A 14,631-nucleotide genomic window follows, 5' to 3' on the forward strand; every position below is an offset into this window, starting at 1 on the left:
CAATCCACGAGCTCGGAGCTGCGGACACCTGAGATGTTTTAGGGTTATAAAATCCCCAAAACTGAGGCAGGGTTGGATTGCTCAGCCCTGGCCCCTCAGCATTCCCAAACTGGATATTCCCACAGGGAGTCGGGGCAGGGGGTGGCCAGGCCCCCTCTCAGCCCTAAATTCAGCTTTAATTCCACCAGGGACAACCTCACCTGTTCCCATAAAATCAGTGGGAAAGGATGGGAGTGGGGAAGTCTGGTGGGACGTGGCTTCTTCCACAGAGGGGTTGCTGAAATTCCTCGCTCCTTGGGCCAAAATCATTCATTTCACTCATTCCAGAGCCCATAAAATAAAACCAACTTCTCATTTTTCCACTTTGAAGTCCCCATGGGCTCCCTTGGGGGATCAGGACCACGGGATGAGATCCTGGCGTGAAATTCCACAGGGATGAGGTCCGAGTCCAAATCCACTCCTGGACGCCTTTCCCGGGGCCGCAGGAGCGGGAATGACCCTTCCCGTCAGGATCCTCCCTCCTTCCCAGCTCCGAGGTGGATCCAGAGCCTCTCTCCCTTCTCCCACTGCTCCAGGATCCCGCTGGAATTCCTCCCCCACACCCAGGGGAGGTTCCTTGCCAGTGTCCAAGCCCTTGCTTGACCATCCCGCACCGCTCCGGCCACCGCGCCGGACACGCCGCCCACTCCGGAGAGTTTTTCCCCCCATTCCTCAGGGATTCCCAAGGGATCCCCAAGGGATTCCCCAGGGATCAGCGGGAGAATCCGGCCAGGAACGCAGATCCCAGAGAAGCTCAGGCCACGGGAAGAGTCACGCTGGCATAAACCGTCGTGGGCTCCTTGGAGAGGACAAAAATGTGGGGTGGCCAAAGGGCTCAGTGAGGTGGCCTGGCCGGGCAGCGCCCCACGGGTGGGGGCTGGGGACAGTCCCCCTTACCTGGGACAGCGGGGGTTGTCCCCGTGGGGTTGGGGACCCTGCCGGGGACCGGGGGGCTCCGTCGGGGGCCAGGGGTGGCCCGGTGGCCACGGCGTAGATGGTGGTGCAGGAGGAGGAGGCGGCGATGGGGACGGTCCCTTTGGGCTTCTGAGGGAGGGGACAAAGGGTGGGCAACGACCCCGGGGTCGCCACGGGGCCAGCCCGGCCCTGCCGCCACCTTTTCCTGCCCGGTTTGGGCCCAGCGGGGCTTGGAAAAGGGGCAAAACCCCGGAGTTTGTCCCCAAAGGCACCGCGGGACGTTGAGGGCTCGGCAAGTTGTGTCACCCGGCCTTATTCCCGGAGATTCCCAAATTCCCGGGGACCAGGGGCGGCAGGGGTGGGTGGCCGCCCCACAATGTCACCCTCTCCCTTTTTCCCCCCCTTGCTCCCCTTGCTTTTTTCCCCCTTTATCCCTTTTTTTCTCTTTTTCCTCCTTTTTTCCCCTCTTTTTTCCCTCTTTTTTCCCCTTTTTCCCCCTTTTTTCCCCTTTTTCCCCCTTTTCCCCCTTTTCTCCTTTTAGCACCTTTTTTTTCCTCCTTTCTTCCCCCTTTTTCACCTTTTTCACCTCGTTCCCCTTTTACACTTTTTTCCCCTTTTTCCCCTTTTCCCCCTTTTCCCTTTCCCCTCTTTTTCCACCGTTTTCCCTTTTCCCTCTTTTTCCCCCTTTTCCCCCATTTTTCCCTTCTTTCCCCCTTTTTCCCATTTTTCCCCCCCACTTTCTTCCCCCTTTCCCCCCTATTTTCCCCCCCTTTCTTCCCCTTTTTCCCCCCTCATCCCATTTTTCCCCATTTTCCCCATTTGTCCCCGTTTTTCCCAGCTCACCTGCACCCTCTGCACCTGGGCATAGATGGTGGGGCTGGTGCTGGCCGGAGTGACCTGGGAGAGGTCTGGGACTGGCCAGGAGGGGTCCTGGTCACCTGTGGGGAGGTCACACAATCCCGGGATCATCCAGGTTGGGAAAGAATTCCAAGGTCATCAAGTCTGGCCTGTGTCTGGTTGCCCCTGGTCACCCAGCCCAAATCCCGGGATCCCTCGGACACCTCCAGGGATTCCTCGGACACCTCCAGGGATGGCCACTCCAACCCTCCCTGGGCAGCCCCTCCCAAGGCCTGGCCGCCCTTTCCAGGAGGGATTTTCCCAAATATCCACCCTGAGCCTCCCCTGGCACAGCTCGAGGCCGTTCCCTCTTGTGCTGGCCCCGTTCCCTGCGATCAGATCCCAAATTCCCCCCTGGAAGAGCCCCAAATTCCCTCTGGATCCCCCTTTTCTCTGGGATGAGCCCCCCCAGCTCCCTCAGGAATTCTCCTTTTAGGATTCACTCTCCACGTCTGGAATGGGCTGGGAGCTGGAAGGGGATCCCAAAGATCCCAATCCCAAAGATCCCAATCCCAAAGATCCCAATCCCAATTCCAGCCACACCCAGTCCCTCGGGGATGACCAACTCTATGGCCAGAGGGTTTCCGGCTCATTTGGTCATTTCTGGGAATTTGGACATTTCTGGGAATTGGTCTCCACCCGAGGAATGGGAAAAGATTCTTCTCCCTGCACTTTTTGGGTTGGGATCATCCAATTCCCGTTGGGATCGTGGCAGATGGTCGTGGATACCCATCCCCGTGGGAAAGGAATCCATTTCCATTTTTTAATTTTTCTCCTGGTTTTTAAGCCATTTTTTCCCCCCTTCTTTTTACCCTTGGAGAAAACCACACTTTTCTCCTTCCCAAGGGTCGGGATAATCCATTCCAAGGTTTTTAAGCCTTTCAGGAGGAATTCTTTTCCTGGAAAGAGCGGTCAGGCCTTGCAAGGGGCGTTTGGAGGTGTCCGAGGAACCACCGGACACTGGGCGGTGCCCAGGAGGGGACTGGCCACAGGTTGGACTCGACGACCTTGGAGCTCTTTCCCAACCTCAGGGATTTTGGGAATCAGCCCTCGGGGACCCCCACCCATCCCAGGAACGCCCCAAACTCACGTTTGGCCAAGTGGGTGGCCCTGAAGGCGACGATGGCCACGAAGACGATGGCGATGACGGCACCGAGCCCCACCAGCAGCATGTGGAGCTCCGTCCTCAGCCCGGGGTCACCTGGGGCGGGAGGGGACACACGGGGAGGTGGCCGCGGGTCAACCAGAGCCCAGGGTCACCTGGCACCTCATTTGGGGTGGGTTTGGCCACCTGGCACCTCATTTGGGGTGGGTTTGGCCACCTGGCACCTGATTTGGGGTGGGGTTTTGTCACCTGGCACCCCATTTCGGGGTGGGGTTTTGTCACCTGGCACCTGATTTGGGGTGGGTTTTGTCACCTGGCACCCCATTTGGGGTGGGGTTTTGTCACCCGGCACCTCATTTGGGGTGGGTTTTGTCACCTGGCACCCCATTTGGGGTGGGTTTTGTCACCTGGCACCCCATTTGGGGTGGGGTTTTGTCACCCGGCACCTCATTTGGGGTGGGTTTGGCCACCTGGCACCTCATTTGGGGTGGGGTTTTGTCACCTGGCACCTCATTTGGGGTGGGTTTTGTCACCTGGCACCTGATTTGGGGTGGGTTTTGTCACCTGGCACCCCATTTGGGGTGGGTTTTTGTCACCTGGCACCTGATTTGGGGTGGGGTTTTGTCACCTGGCACCTCATTTGGGGTGGGGTTTTGTCACCTGGCACCTCATTTGGGGTGGGTTTTGTCACCTGGCACCTCATTTGGGGTGGGTTTGGCCACCTGGCACCTGATTTGGGGTGGGTTTTGTCACCTGGCACCTCATTTGGGGTGGGTTTTGTCACCTGGCACCCCATTTGGGGTGGGGTTTTGTCACCTGGCACCCCATTTGGGGTGGGTTTTGTCACCTGGCACCCCATTTGGGGTGGGTTTTGTCACCTGGCACCTCATTTGGGGTGGGTTTTGTCACCTGGCACCTCATTTGGGGTGGGTTTGGCCACCTGGCACCTGATTTGGGGTGGGGTTTTGTCACCTGGCACCTCATTTGGGGTGGGGTTTTGTCACCTGGCACCTGATTTGGGGTGGGGTTTTGTCACCTGGCACCTCATTTGGGGTGGGGTTTTGTCACCTGGCACCTCATTTGGGGTGGGTTTTGTCACCTGGCACCTCATTTGGGGTGGGTTTGGCCACCTGGCACCTGATTTGGGGTGGGGTTTTGTCACCTGGCACCCCATTTGGGGTGGGTTTTGTCACCTGGCACCTGATTTGGGGTGGGTTTTGTCACCTGGCACCCCATTTGGGGTGGGGTTTTTGCCACCTCTGTCCCCTAATTTTGAATCTGATGTTTGTCACCTGTCACCTGATTTTGGTTCTAAATTTTGTCGCCTGTCACCTGATTTTGGGGCTGAATTTGTCACCTCTGTCCCCTAATTTTGGGTCTGAATTTGTCACCTCATCACCTGATTTTGGGGCTCTTTTCTGTCACTTCATCACCTGAATTTGGGATGGATTTTTGTCACCTCTGTCGCCTAATTTTGAATCTGATGTTTGTCACCTGTCACCTGATTTCGGTTCTAAATTTTGTCACCTCATCACCTGATTTTGGAGCTGAATTTTTCACCTCTGTCACCTGATTTGGGGATGGATTTTTGTCACCTCTGTCACCTGATTTTGGGCTTGATCTGCGGTAGAACAGGAAACAAAGGGCCGGAAATGCCTCTCTGAGCTCTCTTTATTTGCCTTTTTTGCAGCTGAAACCCCGCTGGGGGCTGGATTTGGGGTCAGGAAAAAAAAAAACCTAAAAATCTCCCCGATGGCTTTAAGGGAGGCTTGAGGGATGGAAATATTTCAGATATCCACGGAAATATCTCCAATATCCATAAAAATCTCTCGTCTAAAGGGGGATCCCATCAATTCATAGAAATATCTCGAATATCCAAATTTCTCAAATATCCAAATCTCTCAAATTCCCACCCAAATCCCTCAAATTCCCACCCAAATCCTCCCAGGGGATCTCAGGATGATCCCAGCCCCTTCCCAGTGCTCCCAGCACAGGCCCAGGAGCGACAGCCCCAAACCCATCCCCAAGGATTCTGGGATTCCGGGGTTCTGGAATTCTGGGATTCCAGGGTTCTGGGATTCCATGATTCTGGGATTCTGGGATTCCAGGATTCTTGGATTTTGGGATTCTAGGATTCTGGAGTTCTGGAATTCTGGGATTCTGGGATTCCAGGGTTCTGGGGTTCCATGATGCTGGGATTCCAGGATTCTTGGATTTGGGGATTCTAGGATTCCAGGGTTCTGGAATTCTGGAATTCTGGGATTCTAGGGTTCTGGGATTCCATGATGCTGGGATTCTGGGATTCTGGGATTTTGGGATTCTAGGATTTTGGGGATTTTGGGATTCCATGATTCTGGGATTCCAGGATTCTGGGATTCTGGGATTCCATGATTCTGGGATTCCATGATTCTGGGATTTTGGGGATTTTGGGATTCCATGATTCTGGGATTCTGGGATTCCATGATTCTGGGATTTTGGGATTCCGGGATTACAGGACCTACCAGGCTGCTCGGAGCGGCACTGGGAAGAGTCGAAGGCCACATCCCGGCTGCTCACGGGATTCCTGGCGGTGCAGACGCATCCGAAGCTCGTGCTCCGCAGGGAATAGGAGAGGTTCAGGAAGCTGCCGTTCCCGGAGCAGATCCCCCAGGTCCCGTTGTCCCGGCTGTCCCAGCTGTAGGAAACCTCATCCCCCCGCTCCGAGGTGCAGAGGAGAGTGAGGGAGCAGCTGCCATTGGACAACTTCTGATGGAGGATCCGGATGCTGGGATTGGCCACCGGCTCTGGAAGAAGATGGGAATTCCAGGATTTGGTGGACATCAGGGTGGGCGTTTCCCACCCCCTTGACCACCACCCAACTCCCAAACCTGCTCCCAAAAAGCCAGGAGCATCCAGAAAAAAAGCCAGGAACGTCCAGGAAAATACCAGGAAATTCCAGGAAAAGGCTGGGACTATCCAACAAAAAGCCAGGATATTCCAGCAAAAAATGCTGGGATCAGCCTCCAGCTCTGGAAGAAGGGAGAGATGGAAATTCCAGGATTTTCTGGATATCCACGAGGGCATTTTCCACCTCCTTGACCACCACCCACCTCCCAGACCTGCTCCCAAAAAGCCAGAATTGTCCAGGAAAAAGCCGGGATCATCCAGGAAAAAGCCGGGATCATCCAGGAAAAAGCCAGGATCATCCATCACGGCGATTCCCAAAGGATTCTTTACCGAACACTTCCAGCTGGACCTGCCAGACCTCCTCCACCGGCCCCTTGCTGACGCTGTACTCGTAGAGCTGCCCGTCCTCCCGGCTGGTGTTGAGGATTTCCAGGGAAAAGTCCAGCGTGTGGAAGCGCATCCGCCCCGGCTCGAACTCCGTGTAATTCCCGCCGGAAAACTTCAGCAGGAATTTCTTCCTCTGCGGCTCCTCCGTGGATCTTTTCCAGGAGGCTTCCCCGAAGTCCAGGGTGTGTTCCTGGAGTTGGCGCGGGATCCGCAGGAGCGTCGCCTTTCCCAAGGTTCCCAGCACCTTTTCCCTGGCTCTGATCCCTGGGAAGAGAGGAGGGAGAAGGGTTGAGGCTCACAGGGATCATCCCCCTCCCAATCCAGAGGAAATCCTCTGGGATCGAGGCAGGGATGATGCTGGATCCATCCTGGTGATCCACAGGATCCCCAGATCCAAGGGAGAGACCCCAAACCCCAAGGGAGAGACCCCAAATCCAAAGAAGAGACCCCAAATCCAAAGCAGAGATCCCAAATCCAAAGAAGAGACCCCATATCAAAGCAGAGACCCCAAATCCAAGGGAGAGACCTCAAATCCAAGGGAGAGACCCCAAATCCAAGGGAGAGACCCCAAATCCAAGGGAGAGACCCCAAATCCAAGGGGGAGAGACCCCAAATCCAAGGGGGAGAGACCCCAAATCCAAAGGAGAGACCCCAAATCCAAGGGAGAGACCCCAAATCCAAGGGCGTCTCCCCCAGCCTCGCTCCAGCAGCTCCAGGTTCTTCCAGAACTGGGGACAGAATTCCAGGTCCCTCCTGCATCCATCAAGCTCCGCAAAATCCCAAGTTTCCGTGGGATTTTCCTCGCAGGAGCCGCAGGAAGGGTAAAAGGATTTTTCTGGGTGGAATTCCCTCCTGGAAAGGGCGGCCAGGCCTTGGAAGGGGCTCAGGGAGAGTTGGAGGTGTCCGAGGGACCCCTGGGTGCTGCTCTGGGTGACCCGGTTGGATTCTGTGACCTTGGAATTCTTTCCCAGCTTCAAGAATTCCGGAATTCCGGGAAGCGCGGCCACCTGGGAGCGGGCTGGGGGATAAATCCCCCATTTTCCTCCTGGCTGAGGTGGTCCCAGGTTGTTTTTTTGGAAAAACATTTTTGAGGGGTTTCATCTCCCACACCCCCGGATTCCCGGGGGAGGATTTTTTCCCCCCAGAAACGCCTTTGTTGTTTTTTATTCCAAGGCAATGATTCAGATTTTCTTCGATTCGGATTTTCCTCGATTCAGATTTTCCTTGATTCAGATTTTTCCTTCGTTTCTGGGCAAACAACTTTTGTTTTTGTAGGAAACTGTGGGAGGAGCAGGAGGAGGAGGAGGAGGAGGAGGGGGAGGAGGCAAATCCGGAGCTCCCAAGAGCAGAGAAGGGTCCCCGTTGTGCCACCCCCACTTTTCCCAAAGTGTTTTTTCCATCAGTTTCACCCCGGAAAGGAAAGGAAAAAGGAAAAAACGGAAAAAGGGAAAAGGAAAAAACCGAAAAAGGGAAAAAGACAAAGGAAGAAGGAAGAAGGAAAAAGGAAGAAGGAAGAAGGAAAAATGAAGAGGGAAAAGGGAAAGAATCTCCCACTGGTGGATCCTGGAATTTCAGCTGGAAGCCTGGAGGGAATTTTGGCTCTCCAGACCCCCCCAAAACCAGGGATTGCCCCCATTTTCATGGATTTGTCCCATGATCCTCAATGTCATCCCAACCCAAACCATTCCGTGATTTTGTTCCTTGGGAACCATCTCCCCTCCCTTGGAGTTGAGCCAATCCACCGGGAATCTTCCTCTGGAGGACCCCCAAATCCCTCTGGCACGGAATTAGCTCCTCAGGGCTCTTAAAACCCCACTAAAATTTGCCCAAATTCTTCACTTTTCCAACTGAATTTTTTCCATCACTTTTCACCCCTCCTCCTTCTCGGAGAGCTTTAGGGATGCTCCTCACGTCCCACCCGGAGCTCCTCCACCCCAAAGTCCTAAACCCCTTCAGAGCCCGCCAAAAACCCCCAAAATCCAGGAAAATCCACCCAAAAAAGAAATCCGGGAGGAAAACCGACGTACCCCAAAGAGCTCCGAGGGCAAGGAGCAGCTGGAGCCAAGCGCCGGAGCCCATCCCGGGATCACGGAGCCTCCACCACTCCGGGGCTCAAACCAGGTGGTGACAGGAGGATCTTCAGCCCTGGGCCTCTCATTTCCTGTTGTTTTGCAGCTGAATGAGTCGAATCTTTGCCTTTTATTGCCTTCGGTCGGAAATTATTCAAAGCGCGAGGCTGCGCCTCGGCCCCACAGAGCTGCAGAAAGAAGCAGCAAATGGATTTCTTTTTCTGCCAGAGTCGCCTCATCCTGTGGAGGGTCCTCAAACGGCTCCGAAAAGAAGAGGAAAAAATCCAGTTTTGAAGGAATTTCCGGGATTTTTCCAGCTCCGGGGAGGTGGAAGCTTCAAAGCGATCCCGCTAAAGGACGTGGGCAGCTCCTCGGCCGTGCGGGAACATCCCAAAAGCTGCTCCGTCCCCCCAAAAGCTGCTCCGCCCCCCCCTCCCCCCCAGGGGTGGGAAAACCCCAAATTTCCCAGGAATCTCCCAGCTTGGAGCTCCGTGGGATCCGCAGCAAGGAGGAGGAGGATGGGAGGTCCCCAAAAACTCACCTGGGAGAAGCCAGATGCTCGTTCTCGGTGAATTTGGGTGATTTTGGGATCCGCTGGGGATGGGGATGGTCCTTCCTGGATGGCTGGGAGTGGAGCTGGGAAAATTCAGTCGTGGATCTGCTGCTGGAAAATCTTGGGTTTAGTGGAGGAGCTTCGAAATCCGAGGTTTTTTGCCTTTTTCTTTCTCCGGATTTCGCCAGTTTTTCCCAATTTTCCGAGTGTGGAGAGGGAATTCCAGAATTCCTGAGGCTGGAGAAGAGCTCCGGGATCAAAGAACCCAAGCTGTGCCTGAACCCCGCTTTGTCACCATCCAGTTGGTCCTTGGACACCTCCAGGGATGGAAACTCCAGGATTTTAACCCAAATCCAACCCCAGGGAATCCCAGGATGAGCTCACATCCCGCTGCTTCCCAGACGAGCCCAGCTCGGAGTTTTCCAAGAGGTTTTGCTGCCGGGAAATGATTTTTGAATACTAAAAAAACCCGAAACCACCCAAAAAAACCCACCCGGAACATCCTGTGAGGCTCCTCCCCCCTGCTCAGAAAGCACCTGATGAGGTAAAAAACCCAAAGCCGTCATTTCCCAAAAATCAGACTTTTACAGAAAAATACGGGATGGGGAAGGGCAGGATGAGAAAACCTGGGAAAACCAGTGGTGGTTCCTCCCGGAAACTTCTGGAATGGGCGCTTGGAAGGATTTTGGGGTGGCAAAGCCGTGTTTGGGGGGATTTGGGGATTTTTGGGGGGTATTTGGGGTATTTTGGGGGGGTTTTGGGGGTGTTTTTAGAGGTACAAATCCCACCTGGAAATCCCATGGCCAGGCAGGATTTCTCCATGGATCTCTCCACCAGCTCAGCTCCCTCAGGCCTCACCAGGAAGATTTTTGACCACGAAATGGTCCAGAAAAGCCAAAAAAATTTTTAAAAAACAAAAAAAAACAATTTTCCCCACCTGGGTTTGGCTGGCATCAGGCAGGAAAAATTAATGAAGCAGCGAAACCGTGCAGAAAAATTTCCTTTTGGGAAGAGTTTGTAGGAAAAGGAACTTAAAGTGATGGGGGGAAAAAAAAAACACTTTTAAGTGGAAATAATGATCTCAAATCCTTTCTTTTCCCCATCAGCTCAGCCTGGAATTTTCCAGCTGGAAAATCGCCTGAGATTCAGCGCCTGGATCAATATTTGTTAATTTCCAGAGGTTTTCTTGGATCTCCTGGATTTTAGAAGTGGAAGAAAAACTCGAAATCTCCATATGGGAAAGGACCAAAACCCCCCCAAAAAATATTAAATCATCAGAAAACTCAACTTTGGTGTTAAAATCCTCATCCAGGGAGCAGGAAGGATCCCGAGCCGCTCCTTAGGCAGCGTTGGAATCGCTTGGGATCTTCCAAGGTTGGAAAATTGACTCCTGGATGATTCCGGCCTGGGGAACCTTCCCCTAAAGTGGAGCTTTTTGGGATTTATGGAGGTGAAACCCCCGATTTTCCCCTGTTTTGGGCTGGGCTGGTGGAGCTGGAAGTGTCCCCATTTTTTCTTGGAGGCCGAGGGATCACCTCCGTCATTCCCAAGATTTCTTCCCACCCCGCTGGATCCATGTCCCACCCTTTGGAGCCGAACCCTCCTCTGGGGGACAAAGAAAGGAATTTTGTCCCCAAAAACGGTGCTGGGGGAAAACATCTCGGAGCTTTTTCCATCATCCCCCCGATCCCTGAGCCGTGGGATGTCCCATCGCAGGGAAAAATCCAGGAAATCCTGAAAATGAGGTGCTGGGGATCAAATTTAATGTGCAAAGAATCATTTGGGAAGGCAGAGACCGACCCCAAACCCTCCCTTGGAAAGGGAAAACCATCCCAAAAAAGGGAGGATCCCCCAAAATCCCAGGGAACCCCGGGAAAGGCTCAGATTGGGTCCCCCCGCAGGCTTTGGGATGGGGGGGAGGAGGAATTCCGGCTTGAGCACGAATTGAACGATTCCAGTGATTCTGTTTCCTGCATCCAGAGGATTTGGGAGCCTCATCCAGATGTTGGTCCCATTGTGGTGGCGGGTGAGGAGGTGACGGGAGCTGTCACCTGCGGTGTCCTCAGGCCATGGCGAGGAGGAGGAAGAGGAGGATGAGGTGTCCCAGGGCCACCAGGGCGCCGGGAGTGGGGCGGGAGGTGACAGACGAGGATTCACCTGGAGGCACAGGGAGACCAGGAGCTCTGGGATGGTCCCCAAACCCCTCCCCAGCCCCACGGGGCAGAGGGAAAAGGGTCCCACAACTCCTGGGATTCCCCCTTGGGAGTCGGGATCTGATCGCAGGGAACGGGGCCAGCACAAGAGGGAACGGCCTCGAGCTGTGCCAGGGGAGGCTCAGGGTGGATATTTGGGAAAATCCCTCCTGGAAAGGGCGGCCAGGCAGTGGGAGGGGTTGGGTTTCCCATCGCTGGAGGTGTCCGAGGAGTCTCTGGACGTTGGTTTGGGGGTCGGGCACAGGCTGGACTCGGGGACCTTGGAATTCTTCTTCAACCTCAGGGATTTGGGGATTTGTGGATGCTGGAGGTGGGAAGGAGCTGGGGCTGGGAAATCCCGGGATGGGGACGGGGCTGGAGCAGCAGGAGAAGGGAATGGAGAATCCTGAGGGAGCTGGGGGGGCTCATCCCAAAGAAAAGGGGGATCCAGGGGGAATTTCGGGGTCTTCCAGAGGGAATTTGGGATCTGATCGCAGGGAACGGGGCCAGCACAAGAGGGAACGGCCTCGAGCTGTGCCAGGGGAGGCTCAGGGTGGATATTTGGGAAAATCCCTCCTGGAAAGGGCGGCCAGGCCTTGGGAGGGGCTGCCCAGGGAGGCTTGGAGTGGCCATCCCTGGAGGTGTCCGAGGGATCCCTGGAGATGTCTGAGGGATCCCTGGAGGTGTCCGAGGGATCCTTGGAGATTCCTCTGGATGACCAAGTGGGATCTGCCCCACCTTGGATCGATGCTCTGGGAGCTCTTCCCCAACCCAAATAATTCTGGGAATCGCTCTGAAAGTCCCCAGGTGCCCCCCCAAAGCCACTCCAGGCACATTCCAAAGGCAAGGCCACCCCTCCCCGCAGCTCTGGGCGGCCGTGGCCGTACCTGTCCAGATGCAGGGGTGCCGGTAGGTCAGCGAGGCGTTGTTGGAGGACACCGGGTTGCTGACCTTGCACACGTAGGTTTCGACCTCGGGGTCGAAGGAGACCCTCAGGACAGGGTCCCCCTTCATGGGGAGCTTTTGGGGTGGGATCCACTCGTAGGTGACCTCTTTGAGGGCCACGGAGCATTTGAGGATGGCGTCGCACCGCTGGGAGTCACCGTTGGTGACGGCGCTGACGTTGGGCTTGGGGACCAGATCTGCAGGAGGACCCAGGATGTCACGAGGTCCCCACGGGGCTCTGGGACAACCCCCAGGATGTCACAAGGTCCCCACGGGGCTCTGGGACAACCCCCAGGATGTCACCACATCCCCATGAGGCTCTGGGACAACCCCCAGGATGTCACCTCATCCCCAACCCACCTGCGAGGCACCTGGGACGAGCCTCCCCTGATGCCACAAGGTCCCATGAGGTGCTGGCACAACCCCCTCAGGACATCCCAAGGTCCCCAAAACCCCTGAGGGACAATCCCTTGAGGACGCCACAACATCCCCAGTCCACCTGTGGGACACCTGGACAACCCCTCCAGGACACCACAACATCCCCAGTCCACCTGTGGGACACCTGGACAACCCCTCCAGGACACCACAACATCCCCAAGCCACCTGTGGGACACCTGGACAACCCCTCCAGGACACCACAACATCCCCAGTCCACCTGTGGGACACCTGGACAACCCCTCCAGGACACCACAACATCCCCAGTCCCCCCGTGGGACACCTGGACAACCCCTCCAGGACACCACAACATCCCCAAGCCACCTGTGGGACACCTGGACAACCCCTCCAGGACACCACAACATCCCCAGTCCACCTGTGGGACACCTGGACAACCCCTCCAGGACACCACAACATCCCCAGTCCCCCTGTGGGACACCGGACAACCCCTCCAGGACACCACAACATCCCCAGTCCACCCGTGGGACACCTGGACAACCCCTCCAGGACACCACAACATCCCCAAGCCACCTGTGGGACACCTGGACAACCCCTCCAGGACATCACAACATCCCCAAGCCACCTGTGGGACACCTGGACAACCCCTCCAGGACACCACAACATCCCCAGTCCCCCCGTGGGACCTCTGGGACAACCTCTCAAGGACATCCCAATGTCCCCAAGCCTCTTGTGGAGCTCTGGGACAATTCCCCGTCCCCGAACTCACCGTAGACCTTCAGCAGGACCCTCTCCACGTTCTCCTTGCCCGAGTCGTCCTCCAGGTACAGCCGGTACTCGCTGCTGTCCCCGACGCGCAGGTGGCTGATTTTGAGGGTGTAGTTCTCGAAGAGCTCCAGCCGCTCCTTGAGGAGGCTCTGGGGGTACTCGGCCTTCTCCCCCCGCCTCTGGATGGCGATTTTCACGTGGTTTTTCCAGCGCCAGTGGATTTGGGAGTATTTGGAGGGGTTTAGGGAGGTGTGGGAATTCAGAAATGCCACCCCACCCACAGCTCCGGTCACTTCCGAGGGTTGGGCTTCCTGTGGCCTGGCTGCCAAAAAAAAATGACCAAGGATGGTGTTGCTGGGTCACATTCCCCCTTTTCCAGGTCTCGTCCTGTGTGGAATTTGGTTCCTTCCAGACACATTTAAAATGCAAAAAAGCCTCAAATATTAAAAATCAAATTCAAAGAACTCCGCTGTTCCCGGCCACCTTCACATTTAAGAGGGGCAGCACAAGGATTTCAAATTTTCCCACCCCAAATTCCTTGGGGATGATTTTTTTTTCCCCCCCCCCATTCTCTTCCACTTTTTGGGACCTCACCCAGAGCAGCCCTTCCCCCACAGCGCGGTGGCTCCCGTGGGGAGGGACCCGGTGGGGGACTCCCTGTGGGAGGAGCCCGGTGAGAGAGTGGGGACAAGGCCGGGTCACCCCGAGGTCCCGCGCTGTCCCCAGAGCCACGACCCCGAAGCGCCGCCTCACCCAGCCCCGCAGCTCGCAGCAAGAGGAGGAAGAGAAGGTTCAACACCGGCCCCGGCGCCATCTCCTGCCCCTGCGTCGCCCCCACATGCGCGCCCAAACCGGGGCGTGGGAGCCCCACGGACCCCTCCTTGGCTGGGCAGCTGCTCCCCAAGGAGTCCCAAGGCCCAAACTCCCCGGAACCCCAAAACCCAGGTCCGAGGGGGTTTTGGGGGGAAGTGGGAAGTGGCCGCGTGACGGAGATGACGCCAACGGTTTCTCTCTTAGTTAACCGCCCAAAACCACGATGACGCCCTACAGGAGCCGCGGCTGCCACCACAGTGACCCCAGGGGTCACTTCTCCCCTTCGCAGTGGTCACCAGAGTGACCCCCAAAGGCGTCCTGATGGCCAATGGGACGCTGACCCCAGGGGTCACTTCTCCCCTTCGCAGTGGTCACCAGAGTGACCCCCAAAGGCATCCTGATGGCCAGTGGGACGCTGACCCCAGGGGTCACTTCTCCCCTTCACAGTGGTCACCAGAGTGACCCCCAAAGGCGTCCTGATGGCCAGTGGGACGCTGACCCCAGGGGTCACTTCTCCCCGTCGCAGTGGTCACCAGAGTGACCCCCAAAGCTGTCCTGATGGCCAATGGGACGCTGACCCCAGGGGTCACTTCTCCCCTTCGCAGTGGTCACCAGAGTGACCCCCAAAGCTGTCCTGATGGCCAGTGGGACGCTGACCCCAGGGGTCAC

The 14,631-nt window shown here is 56.1% G+C and overlaps 2 protein-coding genes across 2 annotated transcripts; both read right to left on the reverse strand.

The window, feature by feature from the left end:
* Window positions 1-793: 793 nt before the first annotated feature.
* On the reverse strand, window positions 794-8,308 carry LOC309583110 (signaling lymphocytic activation molecule-like; the record flags this gene model as incomplete). The annotated part of the gene is made up of 7 exons (XM_082298636.1): window positions 794-838; window positions 937-1,083; window positions 1,798-1,892; window positions 2,942-3,052; window positions 5,458-5,739; window positions 6,173-6,493; window positions 8,257-8,308. The coding sequence occupies 7 exons, from the start codon at window positions 8,306-8,308 to the stop codon at window positions 794-796; spliced, it is 1,053 nt and encodes a 350-aa protein (XP_082154762.1).
* A 2,563-nt stretch (window positions 8,309-10,871) lies between these two features.
* Window positions 10,872-14,030, reverse strand: LOC309583111 (CD48 antigen-like). The gene is made up of 4 exons (XM_082298637.1): window positions 13,903-14,030; window positions 13,151-13,471; window positions 11,931-12,185; window positions 10,872-11,008 (listed from the first exon to the last, which is right to left on the reverse strand). The coding sequence occupies exons 1-4, from the start codon at window positions 13,961-13,963 to the stop codon at window positions 10,914-10,916; spliced, it is 732 nt and encodes a 243-aa protein (XP_082154763.1). The 5' UTR covers window positions 13,964-14,030; the 3' UTR covers window positions 10,872-10,913.
* Window positions 14,031-14,631: the final 601 nt, after the last annotated feature.

This window comes from Coloeus monedula (assembly GCF_965178545.1).
Source record: "Coloeus monedula genome assembly, chromosome: 29".
NCBI classification, from domain to species: domain Eukaryota; kingdom Metazoa; phylum Chordata; class Aves; order Passeriformes; family Corvidae; genus Coloeus; species Coloeus monedula.